We start from the raw sequence: 19,929 nt of genomic DNA, 5'->3' as shown, positions 1-19,929 counted from the left end.
ACTAAGATAGAAGGACAAAACTTTAGCATGCTATTTTTCCTTTTCATCCAGTAACTGTCTAATGTGAGATGCATAAACTCTTGCTCTTCTTTCACTGTTTGGCTAACTTTGCAAGAAGCAGTATATTGCAGTCAAAGGAATATTTTTATCTTGATCTTCTGGATCTGTGAAACTAATCTTTCTGGTGACACAGTGATATATCTTCAACAGAAGGTGTACAATGTGCTGCCATCCAGCAGCAAAATCTGCTGAGTTTGCTCTGTAACTTATCTCTGGGCATTTCAGATTTCTGAAGCACCTCAGCATTTTTTGTCAGAGCTTTGCTGAGTTGTTCTCCTGAACTGATTGTTCATATGATTTGGGTACCTAAATGCTTTGAGGAATGTCTACTGGCCTTTCCTGACTCTCATCTAGATAAAGATTGTCATGCTTGGGAAAAAGCATCAGTTGTACATTTATTCTCCATTCTTTAAAACATAATCACAACCAGTTTTCTTTGATTTTAGATATATTGACCAGTGGCAACTGTCCAAAGATGTCCCCTGGAAGCCTTTTTTAATCTGTAGAATTTGAAGGGGTTTTTTTCACTTGCTGAGTAGTTAGTGTCAGCCTATTATCAAAGAGCATAACATCAGGTAGAACAGTTCCTATGGTTGCTGTTGAGCACTCCTAAATCTGTGTATTGTAATAGGAACAAGACAAAAAGAAACTCAAATGAAGGTTCAGATGAGACAATGCTTTGGTTTAATATTTGATTGCTTATTTCTAGCAGGCTGGTAATGCCACTTAGTTATGAAGGTCACTAAACTCAAATGAACGAAGTTGCAGCAGGTGGCCGGTTTCCAACTCTGATGAGTTTTTGTCTTTATGAGTTTGGAGAAAGACATAAACTGTGTTAGGCTTGTTCCTCAAGCTTTGTTCATTGTAATGGCAGCTGACACATGTATGTATTTATCAACTAGGACTGACATTCACTTTTTAGAAAATGCATAATTAAAAATTCAGTTGTTCAGTAGCTGCTTTCAAGAATGCTCACATTCCTTAGTTCATTTTTCACTCAGTTATTTCCTCCAGAACAATTTCAACCATTGAAAGATGTCTTTCATTCATGTCTTTCATTCCACATTTTGAGAATGAGAAAAATCTGCTTCCAACAGTTTGAGTCTTTTATTTTCACTTTTAATGTTATGCTAGGAAATGAAAAATTAAGGATTTGCACAGGGCTCCACTACCAAAAAAGCATGTCCACTTCTTTCATGTTGTTCACAATGGAGTAGTTTTTGGTATCAAAACTAAAATAATAACTTTTCCCTTTCATAGGCAGCTGAAATGTATATTATGAATTTTTACATGAAACACTTCACAGCTGGGCATTCTGAAATTTGTTTTAGAGAACAATAGTAAAATAGAAAATTGCCATGGAAAAGAGATCTCTTTCTTCCTGTATTGGTGGAAGTTGTTGTCGAATCAGATCTTAGTTTTTCTCTCTTGCTACAAGTTTGGAGATGCTCAAGTGAAGAAGATAAGTGTGAATGTATATTGATATCGGATAAAAATGGAAACCACTGTTAGCCCGTGGTCTTACACATCTTCTTGCTGTAATTCCAGTTGTCTGCTACAATTCAGCAATAGGATAGACAATGGAAGACTTGTCTTATTCTTCTAGTGAAAGAAGGTTTACTAATCTGGGACAGTTTAAAGTGGTTAAGAGTCAGAAAACTTATGCGGGAAAGCTTACCAGGTTTATATCTTTGCAGTGGAAAGTGTTCAAGGCTGGAGAACTTTTAGCAGGATTCAGAAAGAAATACTGCAAGATTCTAAGCAAAACATTTCTTTTCATCTTGATTAAACTGAAATTGAGAAAAAGAAAAACAAAATAGAAGTAATAATGAAACCTCTCCCAATTTAAGAACGATATTCAGAAAGGAAAAAAATGCAGACTGAATAAGCCAAGACATGAATCAGAGAATTGTGACTGGGTCAACATTTTATTTCTGTCATTAAATAATGAGAAGAAAAAATACCAGAAAAAAAGGACTGCTCTAGAGTTAGTTATCAGCGACATACACTTCTGGTCAAAAGATCAGCCTGGGTCCTTGGACAGAAAACGGCATACAAACATTATATTGACCCCATGACTTTCCCCTATAGCATATCCCTGCATGAATACATCCAAACAGCACAAACAGAACCTCTGCAGCCTCTTCTGACTGACAGAACTGGTGCTTTCCGTATGTCTTCCTGGTTAAATTTCCAGCTGCGCAGTGCCGATGTCAGTGTGTACCCTGAGCTCATGGCTGAAGCAGGGGTGGGTGTCCAGTTGGGATTGCAGGCCACAGGGGGCATGCGGGGCTGGGAGAGGCGGGACTGATGTCAAGTGGTTACCACGGCAGCAGGGAGGGGACCCGCGGAGGGTGGGAGTGTTACCACAGCAACAGGTGGAATGCCTTCCTCCCCTTGGGTTGGAGATGCAGCTGCCCTTACGTAAAATTACCTGCCTAGTGCTGGGGGATTTAGGCGCAGCGTATCAAGAGTGCTTCTGTTATCACCTGTTTATATTAACTATTCCATTTCTAGTTGGAAAGTGAAGCTGCGCTGGAGATAAAGTATTTTTCCCATTCAAGCTACACCCATATTAATCTCTTTTCATTGCTGGCAGTGTAACCAGTTCACAAGTTGTAGCAGAATTCCTTTTTATTCTTTCTTATACAGTGTAAAAAACAATGTGCTAGTATCAGGAACTAATAATGAAGTGCTAGGAGACATGCTGATTTAGGGAGTGAGGTTTCTTTAACATCTTTACAGGACTATATTTCATTTTCCCTTTGCACGACTGATCTTAAAATATCTTGTTTGGGTTCTTTAATTTTTTCTTTTTTTTTTTCCTAATGATATCAGGTACTAAAAATTTCTGATTGTCTCCTTTTGAATTTGCCCAGCTGGTGAGTGATAGAGTTTGTGAATATAAGAGGAATGTGCTCATGTGAAACTGGCAGGAACAGCCTGAACTCCTGAAATTTTCGTCATTGAATGGCCCAGTGAATGGCAATCGGCCATTTTAGTTTCATCTGGTGTCCCTTGTCCCCCGACTAGGGACAATGAAGAATTACCAATGTCAATATGTGTTTTAATAAGTCTCATATCAAAAAAGAATGGACTGAAGTCAAGGAGGAAATGGATTTGATGAACTTTGGCTTGAAAAGAAGGGTTTTACGGTGAGACAGAACTAATTCTGAGGGTCAAACCACCCAATACAACAAGATTTAGGAGGAAGTGTGGCTTGGATCAGTGGAGCTCAGGGCCATGGAATTGCCCACAAAACCAGATCAAAATAAAAAAAAAATATATGCAGGAGATGAAGAAACTGAGGCAAGGATTGGCCCCCAGATACTTATCCTGTGAAAATGGCTCTGTGCTTCTGTTGTGAAGCCTGGGTGAAGCATGATCGCATTTGCCTACTGTGATTGCCTCTGAAGAGGCAAGCTCTGACCTGGAGTGTTCTTAAGCTTGGAAATGTGGAAAGGCTAGGCTCAGCCTACTAGGGCAGCCAGCACAATCTTATGAGATATATATTTTGAATATGAAGTTTCAGCCTCCCCTCAAAGCATGTTCGCAGTGTTGTAGAAGCAGAGAGGGGTCTGGTTTCACCTGAGCCAGCTGTGCAGAGGGTGCAGGGCTGCCCCAGCTCCTTTAGAGACCAAGAGCAGGAAAGGTTTGGACACAGACTCATTAAAGACTGTCTTGTGCCTATGTAGCAAAACAGTAATCTTATTTTTAGAGCAGTTAAACATTTGCATTTCCCTCATATGCAAATCAGGGCTTTTACAGATGAGCTTTTTTCTATTACTTTGTGCACAATTGGTTTTTTTGTGCATCATTTTGTTTAATGAGACTAACATCTATTCACATCCTGTGGATGTAGGATATAACTCCCTTGCTCACTGTGGCTTTGTTTATTTCCCTGATTTCTGTCATCTGGCATTTTAAACTCTCCTTTTGGATCTTATTTATGTTGTAATAAATTTAGACTTTGTGACCTGGCTATGTGTATTCTACTAAATCTAAGATATCCAGGGACCAATACTTGTCCCCAAGACTGAGTGGCACCAACTGGTGTATGTCTACTTTTCTTAGTTTTAGCTGCCTCTGTGGCAGATTTACCTTGGGAGCGACAGGGCAAAGAATTCAGCTGGCAGTAAAGTAAGGTGAATGACTGGGTGTGTGGTGCTTGAACTATGTGTGTCATCTCCCTTTATTCAGCTGTGGGGATGCAATCAATGAGTTAGTGTTTGTTCTGAGCAAATGCAGAATTGTGTGCATTTATTTTGACCCTTGAAAATGTTCAGTGAGGGGTGGCAGGATGGTTTGAAATGGGGAAAAATCCCTGGTGAGCTGAAGCTTTCCTGCATCTTGGAGAAGATATGAACGCCCTCAATATATCATCTTCTGAGAAAAGAAGGTATAATTTCCCAACCATAGTGTTGTAAGAGTGCACGTGCGTTCTTGAGACATAGCATGGCCTCAGGAGATACCCTGAAAGTGACACTAGAAGGGAACAGCTAGAACAGGACTTTTATCCATCTGATCTTCCCTCCTGCCTCCTTACAAAGTGTTCCTTACCGTCCTTCCTCTCACAGTTCTGTGTGAGACCATCACTGTACCTGACCCTCGACTCTGAGATGAGTGTCTGTTTTTTCATCACTGCCCTGTCTCCCATTCCTTTACAACTGTTGTTGTGCTCAGAGTGACAGTACCTGTACAACATCATGGTAATCTCTCCTTTTCTAGGTTGCTGATGGCATAAAAAATGTATCAAAATATTCTTCCACTTCTTTGGTTAAAAGTCACCCTTTCCATCATTGAAAAAACCTATGTAATACAGAGACTATGAGCATAAAGTCTTTTTGTGTGCAGTCTTTGAGAATGTATATTTTTAGTGAAAAGTAAAGTTTAGCTTCTGTTTTGAACAAGGTAATGCCTCAAACTATGTTTATAAAGTCAGTACATCTTTTGTTGTAATATGTGAATGCTATTGAGTATTTTTATAATTTTGTAATTTTTTCAGATATCAATTATTCTTAGGAGACCTTGATAATGTACTTTATTTTATTAAGTACAGCAATTAACATATATTCACAGACTTTTAATTTTCTCTTTCTTTATTTCTTTTAATCAGGGATTATTAGTTTTTATTTCTTTACTATTTCCACAGGAGTTAAGCTTGTCCTTGTATGTTTGTGTTACTAAATTCTTCAGATAACATCCTTGATTTCTTCAATTATGCATTTGGAATCTCTCTCTCTCTCTCTCTCTCCACCCTGACTGCTGTCTTAATAAAGCCTTAAATTACAGGTCACAGTGAGCACTGTACTTTCTCTGTCAATCCCAAAAATGGTGTTCCTTCCAGCAGCAGTCTCCTTAGGAGTGACTACTTTGATTAGCATTTCAAGTAACAATGCTCACCAGATAACAGTGATGAAAAGTCCGCCCACTGCCATGGGCATCCCCTGCACTTCTTTGCATGCTTTGGACACCTTTTATTCTAAAGCAGCCCAATTTAAAGCATATACAGTTATGTCTCATCGAAGGCAAAGCTTCTGATCAGGCACAGTCTGCAACAGGACATGAACCCTGACACACCAAGAGAAGAGGCTGTGGAAATGCAACTGTGGCATGATCATAGCAATCAGGACGTCTTTGGGAAAGCTTTAAGAGCAACAGAAGCCAACAGAACACTCCAAAAAGAAATGGGAAGCAGCAATATTTAAAGTCTTCCACCAAAAGGAGAAAGAATAGAGCTATTGCTGATTTTCTGAAATGCATTCTTTCTAATTTCATTCTGTGTTTCTGATTATGAAATGAGTGATTGAAGCAGAAGAGATATCCCATCAATGTGGAGTGAAGTCATGAAGAAATGTCAGGGGATGGGCCAAGACAAAAATCTCCAGGTCTTCCTTTAACTGAACTTAAGAATTTATCTGGAATACAGCAGGGCTGGAGCTGGTCTCCAAAGAGCTAAAATAGGCAGAGTGAGATAGACAAATGTTTTCTCTGAGAAAGGAAATGCTACATGATAATTGCGTGTTTTGTTTCTAGAGTCAAGTTATCTGTCTTTCCCTCTTTATTAGAGCAGGAAATCAGTGAAATAACCTTCTGAAGCAGGCAGGAGGCAATACTACAGTGAAGAAGTTGAGCTTCCATCCTCCTTGCTCCAAGATTCCTTCAAGATTCCTGCTGAGTTAGTGATGAGAAGAGCTTTTTTTTTTTTGACTCAAAGCATTCAGCTATGGAGATGATTGGTGCTGCTTGCTGAAATGTTTTGACACTGCTAACTTGAATAGCCCTGATATCTGTGGTGACAATCTCAATGCTGACTTTGCTTCTTTCATTGTACTTTCTCCATGGAACCATGATACTTATAACATTATGAAAGTATCAAACAAATTCCCACAAAGGAGCAAGTTATTGAATTTCTTTCTAGACATTAAACAGTTTGGAAAGTTTTCAAACATATATTTTACTACCGCTGTAAACATAATCTTCCATCTATTTCTTTTGATTATCTTTTGAAGGTACAGCCTTAACACTGATGGGAAAGATAAATTCAGATTAAGAAAAAAAAAAACCGCAAAAGTGGGAAAGTGTTTCCCACTCTTCCACTCTCAATAGAGGCTATTAGTAATTAGGAGCTGGAAAGAGAGCAGGAGCACAGAGAGTGGAAACAAAGCATACTGGTGGAGAATGGGAAGGTGGTCCCTGTTATGCTGTCTCTTAGGCAACAAACCCAGTATTGTATGTAGTGTGAAGCAAATACACCCCCATTTAGCTCCTGGGAAGCCTCTGGAAACATGAAGCTCCAGCCTGGCAGAGATACTTCAGGAAAAGTTACAGGCAGCTCTAATGGTGCTACTCCACTCATCCCAAGCTCTGCTGAAAGCAAGGCAAACTTTCAGGACTTGTGTGAGAGTTATTGTCCTCACAGAAGGCTTGTGTTAGTCTTGATACTACAAGAGTTCTGAATGTACACTGCATATGAAAGACACTCTTTATTTTACTGTGTTGTCTCCAGCAGATTTAATTTATTTCTTTCTGCATTAATTCCACAAAATGAGAGTGTGAGCTTCCATTGGTAGACCATTCTACTACTTTCAGTTTCTTTCCACAGGATATCTGAGAGGTTTTTACCAGTTTTTGAAATTAGAATGCAAGTAGCACACAGGGTGCAAACCCAAGCAGTAGCTGTCAAGCAGTAGTACTAAGGTTAACATTAAGACTTAACATTTTAAGCCTTCTAGAGGTCTCCTGAAATCACTACAGTTCCTGACTTTTCATAATCTATACAGCATGCATCTGATGAACAGTCAGCACACATCATGCAGCAGTTGCTGTGGAACTACTTATTTCCATCAATACCAAAAATAGGTATGATCAAGGTAGCTCTTCAAATTATCAGAAATCTGTTCATAAGATGTTCCGCTGGACAGAGGACAATTCTCTCCTCATTCTAGCCCAGGGTAAGATGTGATAAATCAGGGAATCTAAAGGTGGGCTGTGCTCAAGAAAATTATTCTCAGTGTTTTGATATCAGACATGTAAATGTACTGGTTCAGAAAGAGGGAACGGCTCATCCCATATTTCAGGGAGCATTTCCTCTTTCACTCATTTGTCACACAACTAAATTGGCAGCTGAATCAACAAGACTGCCCTTTGCATGATAATTTTGACAATTCAGATGTTGATTGAAATTTCCTTTTAGTGTCAAGCTGGGCTGGAAAAAATATTCTTTTATTGAAAATGACCTTCAAACTCTGAAGAGCTTACCCACTTTTAGTGTTCCCAAGTGCATCAAATTTCAGACTAAGCAAACATCATGAGTGTTGCTTTAATATTTGGGGCATTTTCTACTAAAACACAGTCTCTCAAAGCCTTCTCTTTGTACTTCTAATCCAAGCATGATAAGGGCAAAAAGAAGGAACATTTCTGGGTGTGTTCACCTGTGGTTTATGGCTGAGTGCATTAAAGAGGAGACTCCCAGTCTTTAGAGATTTGTTACCATTTGTCCCCTGTTTCCCTGAAGAGCCCCATCCCATATTCCCTTTTAAACCGTAATGCTTATCATTTCTATGACACTGTTTGCGTGTAACGGGTTCTACAATTACTCATTTTTTAAGCATGCTTCTTACTGGATGGTTTGGACTGAAATATAAAAGCAAAATTTAATACTTACTTCCAGAACAGTTTCAGAATTACAAATAGGATTTCCCACTTCGGTGAAGTCCAGCCTTTTGGAAACTAAAGGAGATTTTATCCCTGACGCAGTTTATTAGACTAGTTCCAAGCTTACGCAGACAGTGGTTGTGGTGTGTTGTGGTGTGCTGGCATGTTATACAAGGGTGTGGGGAGGCACAGCATTATCAGAACCTAAACTGGACCCTAATTATGTAGCTATTTTCAGTTGATCAAGTACCAGCCTCACACAAATGCTAGTAACAGCTTTAATCAGTTACAGTCTCACTCCATCACCAATCAAGATATAGGTTCTACAATTAAAAAAAAAAAAAAAAATAAAGCCTGGTAGGCAATAGTAAAAACCTGAAAAGTATCATGCAAGAAATTCTTGCAGTTTTTCTAAGGACAGGACTCTTGACTTTTTTTGTTACTGTTGTCATGGAGAATTTTGAAAATGCAGAAAATGAGGAGGCTGTAGCAGAAGCGACAAAGGAATACCATACTATATCTGTAGTCATTCACATCCGTTACCTGACTGTAACAGCCAATTAAATAATATTTTTCAGGATTAATTTACAGTTAAAATGAGACATTAGGATAGGAGAAAAGCTCCATGTATTGCCAATAACAGGTTAGCTACTCTTTTAACTGAGAAAACAACTAAAAACTTGGTTGAAAAGCATGTATTTTTCTCTGTGACTACAGATGACCTAGACAATGGCATTTTCAAGGTGTTCCCAATCATTAATTATTCCTTCACAGTGGAAGGCAAATAGTTCAGTGCTGACTCTTGATTATTTTCAAAGCACTAATGAAACCACAATAGGAATATTTGAAGATGTAAAAAAAACCAAAAGCTAAAATCAAGTAGTTGGAACCTTGACTATGTACAGCTATTTACAGGTAATACTGTTGCTAAATCTGGGTTACATCTCCTGTCCACAAATCAGTGGAAATTAAGGAAGTAAAATTGTCTTTAGCTTCTTGTTCTCTACACAACCATATAAAAGAAAAATACCACCTAATTTTCCTCATCCCATTCAGTCATTTCTCTCAGCCAATGTTTCAGATTTAAAGGAGAACTTATAAAATTTGAATGGAAAGAAATTTTCTACCTGAGATAATTACTTGCATACTGCGCAGGTAAAAGGACCATAATATGTCTTCTTTCTTTTAGGAGTTACTTTTGGAAGCTATGTGAGCATTGTCAGGTGTCAATTTACAATCCCATTTTCAAAGGTAGCCTCATAGGAGGCAATACAAAGGATTTCTGTGACACAATGTCACTTATAATTTTCAGATGATACTGGGTGTTTCTTGCAACCAGAAGTCTTGCAAGTAGAACAATCTGTCTCTTTACATGATGAAATGTATAAGATAATGCATTCATTTAAGATTAATTTGCAAAAAAGTACTGATGAAAAATTCTTTGGTCATAAGTAGCTATTCATCATTGGAGAGTAAAAAAGAAAAAAAAGACATTTCACACAAAGGTACACTGTAGCTGCCTGAAATGAGACTTTATATTTTCATATGATCAAAAAAAATACAAATAAACTGATTTAGTTTTACTGGAAAACATTACTCTTTCCAGACAGAATAAAAAATGTTGATAATCTTGTATTTCCTAAAAGGTCTAGTGTTGTGTGGTTATAGATTCAGATGAGTATTTGTATATGTCAGGAGTCTTCAGCTAGCAAACATTCTCATATTATTTGTAATTTCTTAAAATTATTTCTTTTATAAAAAATAATGTCCTTATGTAATCAGATTTGAACAGATTGTAGAATCCTCAAACAGTTTTCACTTCAGTGAAGTTTTTAAGAGTGGGGAATTTAACACGTAGCTGTTCATGAATTTACCTTTAAAACCAAACAAAATGAAATCTATTAAAACTGATAATAAATTATACTTCTATCAGTCTTTTCACGTTTATAATGAATTTCTCATCAGTAAAATTTAATACTATTTCAGAAATATGTCTCTGTACTAAAGGAAAGAAGATTTCCCTAGAATTTCTCTTCATGTTAACATGTAGACCTATTTCTCCTGTTAGGGTTATCTCTTTTTCTCAAGGAGAATGCTTTTTTCAAAGTTTGGCTGCTCTGGAGTGTAGCTTCAGTTAATGCATCCAGGCACTGTGTGAATATGTGGTAAAAGTAGGAAAAATCTTGAGTCTGTTTTGGCAAACCAGGTGCGATTAAGACAAGAAAATTTAGTGACAGAACACATTACTGTACATGACCTTGGCATTTCATGTAGAACATGTTTTACCTTTGTGCTGCTGGGAAGAAGTCTTCTGTAAAATTTTGTTGTTTTTCACTTCTTCCTTTGTTCATTGTAGTAGTCAATAGTTGCTGCCAAAAAAAAAAAAAAATAAAAGGAAAAGGAAGAATTGGAAGGTTATTAACAAAATACTGGTGCAGTGGTAGAGCAGAACATAAAGAGTATTGTTAGAGTTCCAGGATGCTGCTTCATGTGAGGCATCACATCACTGAAACCTGATGTCCTGCCTGAACTCTAAGGGCAATTGCTACATTTCATAAAGTTCTAAAATGGCAGGTATTAGCTAGCAAATGAAGAGTATTACTTTCTTATATTACATGATATTGACCTCTCTGTAAAACCAACATAGAAACCTTTCTTCTGGCAGTTTCTAGCTGGATGCTGTGTGCTGGAGATCACTGTACCAGCTTTGTGCAAAACAGCGTATGGAAGCTGTTGACTTCACTGGGAATGGAGTATCTGTTGTCAGTGAAGATAGAGGTAATTTTTCTGAAATATGCATAGACTTAGAACCATTAGATGTGAAGAACTGAGTGCCAGTTCCAAAAGTGACCTCTGTCCCCTTCGTGGTAGAGGGACTATATAAATATCTACTCCATTATCTGCTTGATTAAAGACTGAAGAAGTTTCAGAGATTAATGTAAAGGATGTACTGATATAACATTCACATCTAAAAGGGATTAATGGTAAGAATGTCAATTCAGATATCAAATGAAAATGTGTGTTTATTTTTACTGGGAAATTTTTTTTGGTTGTTTTTTATATTCTGACTGAACACTGTAACTACTTTAAACAAAAAAAAATGGTGAAAAGTGTTTAAAAAGTCAATGCAACTAATGTCAACCAACTTTAATGACTTTTCCTTTAAAAATGTTGCTTTGTTTTTTATCATCTCAGTTTGCCAAAAGAAAAATGCAGTTTTTTTCAGAACTAATTAACTCAGAGGATCTGGGAACCATTTAATTTGAGTAGAAATTTTTTTATTAAGGCAAATAGAGAGGCCAATTGTACAGGTATTTTGAATAATGATCATTGGTGGCACGTTCTAGTTGCAGTAATAAATACAGAAGATGCAAAGTGGGAGCTGGGCAGTGGTATTACCATGACCCTGTTTCTAGGCAAATGTAATCCACTTCTCAGCCAGAACAGTTTCTATTCTGGAATAGAAACCACAATGTTATATTTATACTGCTCCTGGGGACCATTTTGCTCAGATCTAGCTGCAGTACCTTCTCAGGGTAATGTATTAAGGAGCTCAGGGTCTTTCTTTTCTTAGAAATACAGAATATCTTAAATCCTAAAAATCATTAAATATGCATGATATACTAGAAAGGAATTATGGTTACTCCTAAATTTAGTCAAAATGAAGCATTCATATAAAATAAGCTCAAATATGAATATCATGCAAAAAACTTGTCCTGTGAAAAGACAGCACTGTCATTAGCCAGCTGTATACAAATGGTCTTTGGTTCTATAAATACAGATTCTCACATGTGGGCTAGAAAAAGCAACTCTACTCACTCAGCATTTGGAGAAACCCACAGACATGTCTGGCATATTCCTCTCTACAGAAGCTGAATGTGCCAAACACTTATCACTAGACTTTCGAAGGCTAAAATGCAATTGACTGTAAAGAAAGAAGATCAGTGCTCTGCCATCTAAAACCTGGTGCATTAAGGATGTTCTTTTTGAATAATAGAGGTACACTGTGTACATTACATTATGTCCTTCAGATGTGTGGAGATATCATCGATACGAAAGAAAAGTCTCTTCAGATTCAAATCTATCATCTTCCCTGAGAAAATAAAGCTAATAATATAATGAGAAATGGTAGTGACATAAGCAATGGAGGAAAATGGTCCTTAATGCCTTTGGTGGCTAGACTTTAATTCCTGAGGTGATCTATTACCTGGTGTTTGGATACGTGCTAGCACCACCTACACACCTTTCGATCATTTACCATCGAGAGACGAGAGGCCCAGAGTGCGTTTTGGACTTGGATTACAGTGCCAGTGAATTAGGTTTCCTGGTGTTATAACATCAGCTTTGAACGGATGGCCTGCCAAAAATGTAATAGCACAGGAGAAGCAGGTGGCTTTTAGCAAAAACACTGTCCTCAATTCTATGACCGTCTATAAAGAAAAAAATACAATACTACTGTATTGAAACAACAGACAGAATAAAATTAAATAAAAACAAGTTCAGAGTTGTCAAAGACATACCAGACTTTCCACATAGCCCTAATTCTCCTTTGTTCTGATATATCAGGAGCACATCCACCAGGGGTCCTAAAGAGATGTTTTCCTTTGAGTATTCCCAACCCCTGTGTTAGCCTCTGTTGCAGAGCATACACTTTGTGCTACATCAGCAAACGTCATAGCTGTCATGGATGCAGCCAGACCTGTGATACTGAGAGCATATTGTATGACAGAATCAGATGACTGTTGCCCTGAGGTTCAAAAAGAGAGCCGTCTGAAAAAAGGAAGAGGAACACAAGCAAACCAAACATGACCTTTTCCAGCCTCTGCTGGCTTGAATTCACAATTCAAATACAGGATTAGAATACAGTTTCTTCCAAGGGGTCTTAAATGCATAAATCAGCGTGTTTATATGTTCACCTATATAACTTTTTCTGTCTGTCCATGTGTATTTTAATTTCTGCTTTTTTTTTGTACAATGATGGCTTACCTACAGAAACAGAGTAGTAAAACATGGAGTAAATGGAAGGAAAAATTTCATATAAATTAAGGTATTAGCTTATTCAGGGATGACTGTTCAGTTCAGCAGCAGGGGTGCATGAGGTGTCTGTAAACAAGCACAAACCTGCCTTTTCATTCTGCTGAAGCATGGCCCAAAAAAGAGTGGCTGAACAATTGGTATCAAAGGAAAAATTAATTTATTGAATTTACTCAACTTCCTCCCTAAAAAGCATTGCTATAATCAGGGGAATTTACCTTTCTCTAGCTTATGTGTTTTGGTCCTGTTCATCTTTCATGGCTCTTATCTGAACTATGACAAGGAAGCCTCTGTAAATTATACCTTCTAGCTGTGACTTTTCAGATACAATGAAAAAGAATGTGCTAATGCCGAAATTGTTATGGCATTGGAAGTGAGATGTTTGGCATGTTTCATTAAGCAGATAGACATAAAATTATAAGGGTGAAGAAAATGGAGAAAAAATTCCTAAGGCAGTAAAAAAAAGAAAACATAGCTCCATTGGCCAGAACATACGCTGTTGTTCTGCACCAGAACAGACCAAATCAAACAACAAATAGTGTGAAGTGTGGAACTGATTTCCATTGATCTATCATGCTTTCTTTGCAGGAATATCAAATTGATATATTTTTTGCCCAGACGTGGACAGACAGCCGTCTTCGCTTCAACAGCACCATGAAAATACTGACTCTGAACAGCAACATGGTTGGCTTGATCTGGATCCCAGACACAATATTTCGTAACTCAAAGACAGCAGAGGCTCACTGGATCACCACCCCCAACCAGCTCCTCCGCATATGGAATGATGGCAAGATCTTGTACACCCTCAGGTGAGCACTTGGCAAGGTGCAGGTCTGAAGGCTTCTCCCACTTCTGGTGTATTAGTAGTAATTTTCAGCAATATCTTTGCTCTCCTCGGCTGTTTTCTTCCCAATGCTTACCTGGCCATGCTTTACACATATTTAATTATTCAGGCATAAGTACATCCAGGTTTAGAAAACAAAGTCTTGTCTTTCTGTTGCCGCCTGCTCTGAGCTGCGCTTCCCCCTCCCCGAAACAAGTCAGGACTTGTCACTGCCATGTGCTCTGAACTCCTTTGTTCCAAGCGCAGGCAAAACTGAAAGAAACTCTAAACTCTAGAGCAGTGTCTGGTTGGCCAGTCACCCCAGGTCCACCCCCCAGTTCTCCCCTTTCCTTTCCCAAATAAAAGAGGACCCCAGAGGGGGCCCACCCTCTTTGGCTCTGCACCCCTTCTGCGAACATCTGTGTGCCTCTGTCTCTGTTTGAAAGCAGGACTATAGCTTAAGCCAAGAGCTATATTTCTCTCTCTTTGCTTCTACTGGTGGTATTAGCTTTGCAGCTACTACTTGCTGCTTTCAGAGCTACTGAAATGCTGGATTGCCTGTGCTACCTCTTTCTAAGAAAGAAACCTTGAGAAATAGGCAATAAATCTGTCTAAGTTGTACGAGCTGGGCTTTTTAGTGCTTGTAATAAAATCAGGACTATGTAGTGCCATAAAACCTGTCAAAAGCCTTTCTGATCAGACTTAGATACAGGGCTGGATAAAGCATTTCTTGATTCATGCTAGTGCCAATACTCGATTCTTCAAACAAGTCATGCAGAAAGATAGTCTGTGACATCTCATCACAGGGGTGAATTGCTGGAGGAAAGGCTTTTACAGTTTTCTAATCTTTGTGATAAAATCAACTATATGGTATTAGAAATACTGTATATATTTGCATTTAAAAAAGCCTGTGGAAATCAAAATATGTGTTTACTTGTGGAAGAGATGAGTTGTTCAGAAGGGAGTTTTGCCATAAGCCATGTTCCACAAGGGAAACTGTTTCAGAGACCTGCCTTTCACACTACATTTTCTTCCTGGGGCACCTGAGAGGGCTAATCATGCTTGCAACTGCTTTGGGGTCCAATACACGGTCTTTGGCAAACAATAAGAAAGGAAATAAACATCTGGAAAAGCTATTGATATTTTTAGTGTCTTTTCCTGCTTAGGCTTGCTCTACTGTGAAGAGCTCTTGCTTATTTCAGTTGCCTTTAGCTAAAGAGTTTGGGGATTACGGTGTCAGTTCCAATATTCTCTTGGTTGGGTTATTGGGGTTGTTTCTGAGGGGGTTTTGGTTAGGTGTTTTGTTGGGTTTTTTTCTGTTAAATTCTGTTTCAGTGTTTCAGGCCAAGTTAAGTATCTATCTAAGATTAGTTAGACTTGCATACATCTCACTAAAGAAACTATTTGTGGAATGGACTACAAAATTTGTCTAAACTAGCTAAAAGTAAGTTAATACTTGACCCATTGGAATGAGCGTTTCTACTTTGTGAAAGATGTTTTGAATCCTTTTTGATCACTCACGTCAACCTCCTTTTTACACAGGAAAAGCTGTTAGAATGATCATTGCTTACTGTTAACACTGTAATTCAAACCCCATTTAACTGACCTAAGTGTCAGAATTGGTATGACATGGAAGAGGTAGCTACTGTATGCCCTGGTGCTGTCAGGTGTTGATGGGTGTTGTGTGTCCAGGAAAAAGTGTACAAGGTTCAGTCATGCTCCATACATTTCCATCTTCTTCCCTTCCCCCTGTAGGGTCTGAATGCCTTCCTGCTGCAACGCTGCAAATCCTCTTCTAGTGTCAGTGCAATAAGGCTCTTGAATTCCTCACAGGTGACCTTTTCGAAGACAGAGTTTTTCTCTGTGCCATCCTATATGTGAGATATAAACCTTTCCCCATCGAGTTTTTTATCTTTTTATTTGGTTTCCAAAAGGAAAAACTCACATAACCCACATGCATGAATTGTCATGAAATTATGTAGTATTTCTTTTAAAAGACTGTACAAAAACCTAGAACTTAATTCAGTTTCCCTGAGTAAATACATTCATTTTGTAAGCTATTAGACTGAAGATTACTGATTTATATTAGTAATTTTAAAATTGACTCAGTTCATAATATACTTTATGTTAGGAATGTCATGTAAAACCAGCATTCAAGTAGGGATGAAGATGTTTCTGCTGATCTGTTTGTTGCATCTACACAATATAGAATGACATATAGAGATTTACTAAGTTTTGGAGAGACGGCCTGAAGAGAGTGAAAGAATTTTAAATTCACACTACAAATATGGAGAATATTTCTTGCAAGATTCCCTCTGAGGTTTTAATTTTGTGGAATTACATACCACACAAACCATATTTCCTATTATTTTTGTAAAGAATAGCTGTTTTCATGCCAGAACCTTCGATGATGAATTGTCTAGAGAAAAACATGCACAGATTTCCTGGGATCAAGAAACACTTGATGATATGTCTGAAATTATTTTACATAATTATCATTGTTTTGGATCAGGCTAAAATAGCCAACAAACAATCTGCAAATACAGTTCTTTCCTTTCAGGCCTTACTCGTGGATGTCAAAGTACTCTTTCATGATGCTTAAGGTTATCCTGCCTCATCCTCTGGCTGTTCCCTGTACTGGCACATGGTAACAGACCCTTGGTTTCTTCATAGGCTTACCATCAACGCGGAGTGCCAGCTGCAGCTGCACAACTTCCCCATGGATGAACACTCGTGTCCTCTGATATTCTCCAGCTGTAAGTGCTGCTTTGATGCCTTATTGTTGTATATGACTCATATGCAGGAGCATGGGTTTAATTCTGATTTCTGTCAGGTTGTTCGATTGTTCCATAACTGGTATAAGAATTTTAGGTTTGCTCAAATATTTAGGGAATTTTTGTTTTCCTCTCTTGCACTCCTGATCAATGAACTTATGACATGAAGTCTTCTGCAGATTTACTGTTACTTTTGTTAAAACCAGTCTTTTTAGCTGTTACTCTAGTCACAAACTCAGCAGATACTCATACCAGTCTGTGCAATGTTAATTTATACAATCACTTGACATTGCAAATGAGAATTGAAACTACAGTTTTCTGGTGGAGGTGCACAGCATGGAGACATGCCCAGAAATCTCTCAATATCTGAGTTTATAGCACGTAGCCTGGTAATGCCTCTCTGTTTTATAATAAAAGTAAATGGTGCAACTACTGAAAATCTCATTTCCCTTTTATTGCTCAGCTTGTCCAGCAGTCCCAATGTTGTATTGTATGTAGTGTTGCTGGCATATTTAAAATCCTCCTAGCAGACAGAACAAATACATGGGGAAGTGTATGGAAAACAAAAGTCAAGTGAGTTAATTCTGAGGTCGGATATTACTGTGAGAAGTTATCTTCATGCTGATTCTTTTGAAAAATCTTGAGAGCTGTCTACTCATAGGAACAGGTGCAGAGTTTCGTAATCCAAGGCCGCACAATGCAAATGTTTTAAAAACATTTTTAAAAGGATCTCACTAAAGATTTTAATCTTGACAATCTATAAGACTCAGGATATGTGTTCTTCAGAAGTGAAAGGAAAATGTACTGTTTTGTTTATCTACTTAGAAATAAGATTGTCTCCATAATCCCTTTTAAAGTGATAGAAAAATAAAACTATTGAATATCTTCATAATAAAGATGCTATTGTGATGGTATTGATCTCTCTTTATAAATACTATACAAACTGTGATCCACAATCACAAAATGGATTTGAATCTCAGCTGATCCAGGGTGTATTTTTATTTTTACCCAGGAAAAAGTTTAAAAAACATCTGTCATGTAAATATCTCCCTTTCCTCTAAAATTCTATCACCATGTTGCCATTTTTTATTTTTTATATGTGTAAGTGAACATGGGCAGAAATATACAGTTGTGTATTTAATTCAGGTGTGTGGAATATATGCATATTCAACTGAACAAGAGGTAGATAGCTCCTGAATGAGCTTTACTGCTAATGAACACTTGTCACTGAACTCTATGCACCTCAGCCATCTTTAGTTACTACATAAAACTGCTCTTGTGGCAATCTGATGTTGTTTTGTTGAAGTGCTGGGAAAGGTGTGTGATCTTAAAAATCAAATTCCAGAGATTTATGGAAACCTACTAAATATTTTTTGAAGTCCAAAGATACTAATTAAAGCTACCACATATATTTGATTGGTCCAGTGATAGCAATATTCAAATAAAGTGAACTCTAATAAAACAGGATGTCACTTCGAACCTTGCATTCCCTAACAGCTAGACAGTTGCTAAATGCAAGTCAGTTATACTCTATGGTTTTTATTTAAGAGCGAGGATATCAGTGGGTACTTCAGCAGGCTCTGCCCCATGGCAAAGTTCCAAATACATTTTGATTTGAAAATATTCCTCCTAATTTTGATTTATTAGCTCAGAACACTTCTGACCTTGAAACATGTATGTATTGCCATCAAACACGTACTGCTGTCTGTGGATATGGAGATTACATATGATAAAGCAGAATGTGAATGTGTTGCAGTTTGTGTGTGTTCTTTGAAGTTTCTTGACAGATGGAGAATCCCATAGAGGAATGTTAATATGTTTTATAGTTTTCTCAAGGTTTTGGTCACATTGATAACAAGGGTTTATTTCTTTAGAATCATACTGAATTACATTCTTTTCCTTGAACAATTTTATCACTGCTATTACCATTCTACAGGACATCTCCTGTATGATTAGTTTGTTACATAACTCAGTTGTATTTTCAGTCTTGTGTACATTCATAGCAGTCTCTAGGTATGTGGAACTCAGTGGGACTTATGAAGTGAATGACTGAGTGAATGCCTGAATCATTTATTACTGCCTTCTGTGACAAGTTTCTGGAGGGACAAGCTGATTAGGGATTCCAAGATGTGTGTCTTTGAATAAAATAAAAACCTTTGTAGAATTCATGGCACAGCTCTGCTTCACTCTGCATCCCTTCTGTTTGTTCCTCAGCATGCAGACAAATCTTTGTAGTTTCCACTGTAGGCAGGCAAAAAGAAGCACAAGTTTCAGGAAATATTCCCCACACCTCTAGACACAGATGAAGAAGTTTAATATTTGAAATTTCTGATTTTTTGTATCAATTTCCCTCAATATTTCAGAAATAGGAAACTCATCTTTTATTTTGTCTAAAATATTTAGCTCTAGTGCCAGCTAATTTGCATCCTAACCTTGTTGTTACCCTGGGGACAGTTGATGTTCTCTCAGTGGGAATGCTGAGCTCTACTTGGTTTGGTTGCCAGGATGAATAAGGAGAAGACAATGGCTTATAAAAAGGACCCATCTCTGTGTGTTAACAGTAGTTACCAAAACATATCTACCCCTTCCTGTGGAAAATCTTGTTCAAGAACTAGTTCCTGGAGCTCTCTAGTTTCTTTTACAGGGCTTAAAAAGTATTGAAATAATCTGAAGGTCTTTAACCTGTGCAGGTTTTTTGTGCAGGATGACATGATGAGGTGACTCACCTGGCATATTAGGCCATGTGGGCAGTGTGTGTCTGTAGCTGCTGTTCTTATGTAGATGTGCACTTAGCACACTGCTTATGTGAAAAGTGGATCCCAAGAACATGATGCAGGGCTGCTATGCCATGTGACAGCTTGTGTCTGTTCCATGCACCAGATTGGTTTGATCAACCACATGTGCCAAGCAGGATTTCTTACTAAAGAGCTACAACAAGGCATGGTATGAATGTGCATTTCCCTGTAAATGTGAAGAAAGAATCAATGTTGTGACTTGATTCCGGTGGCGCAATCTTGGATAGGTTTTGCACTATATGATCGCTCTTTCTTCATATGGTTTTAAAGTACTGTATGCAGCTAC

At 37.9% G+C, this 19,929-nt stretch overlaps 1 protein-coding gene across 1 annotated transcript in view; it reads left to right on the top strand.

Annotated features, from left to right (window-relative positions):
- The window catches only part of GABRG3 (gamma-aminobutyric acid type A receptor subunit gamma3), a gene marked incomplete at both ends in the record, with an annotated part of 302,814 nt that overhangs the window by 146,482 nt on the left and 136,403 nt on the right, over positions 1-19,929 (top strand). Inside the window, 2 exons of the mRNA XM_082278418.1 lie at positions 13,840-14,060; positions 16,748-16,830. Of these exons, the coding sequence (XP_082134544.1) occupies positions 13,840-14,060; positions 16,748-16,830 (304 nt within the window). The remainder of the gene's footprint in view (positions 1-13,839; positions 14,061-16,747; positions 16,831-19,929) is intronic.

The sequence above is a fragment of the Coloeus monedula genome, assembly GCF_965178545.1.
Source record: "Coloeus monedula genome assembly, chromosome: 3".
Classification (NCBI taxonomy): Eukaryota; Metazoa; Chordata; class Aves; order Passeriformes; family Corvidae; genus Coloeus; species Coloeus monedula.
This window is presented reverse-complemented; position numbering and strand designations above follow the sequence as displayed.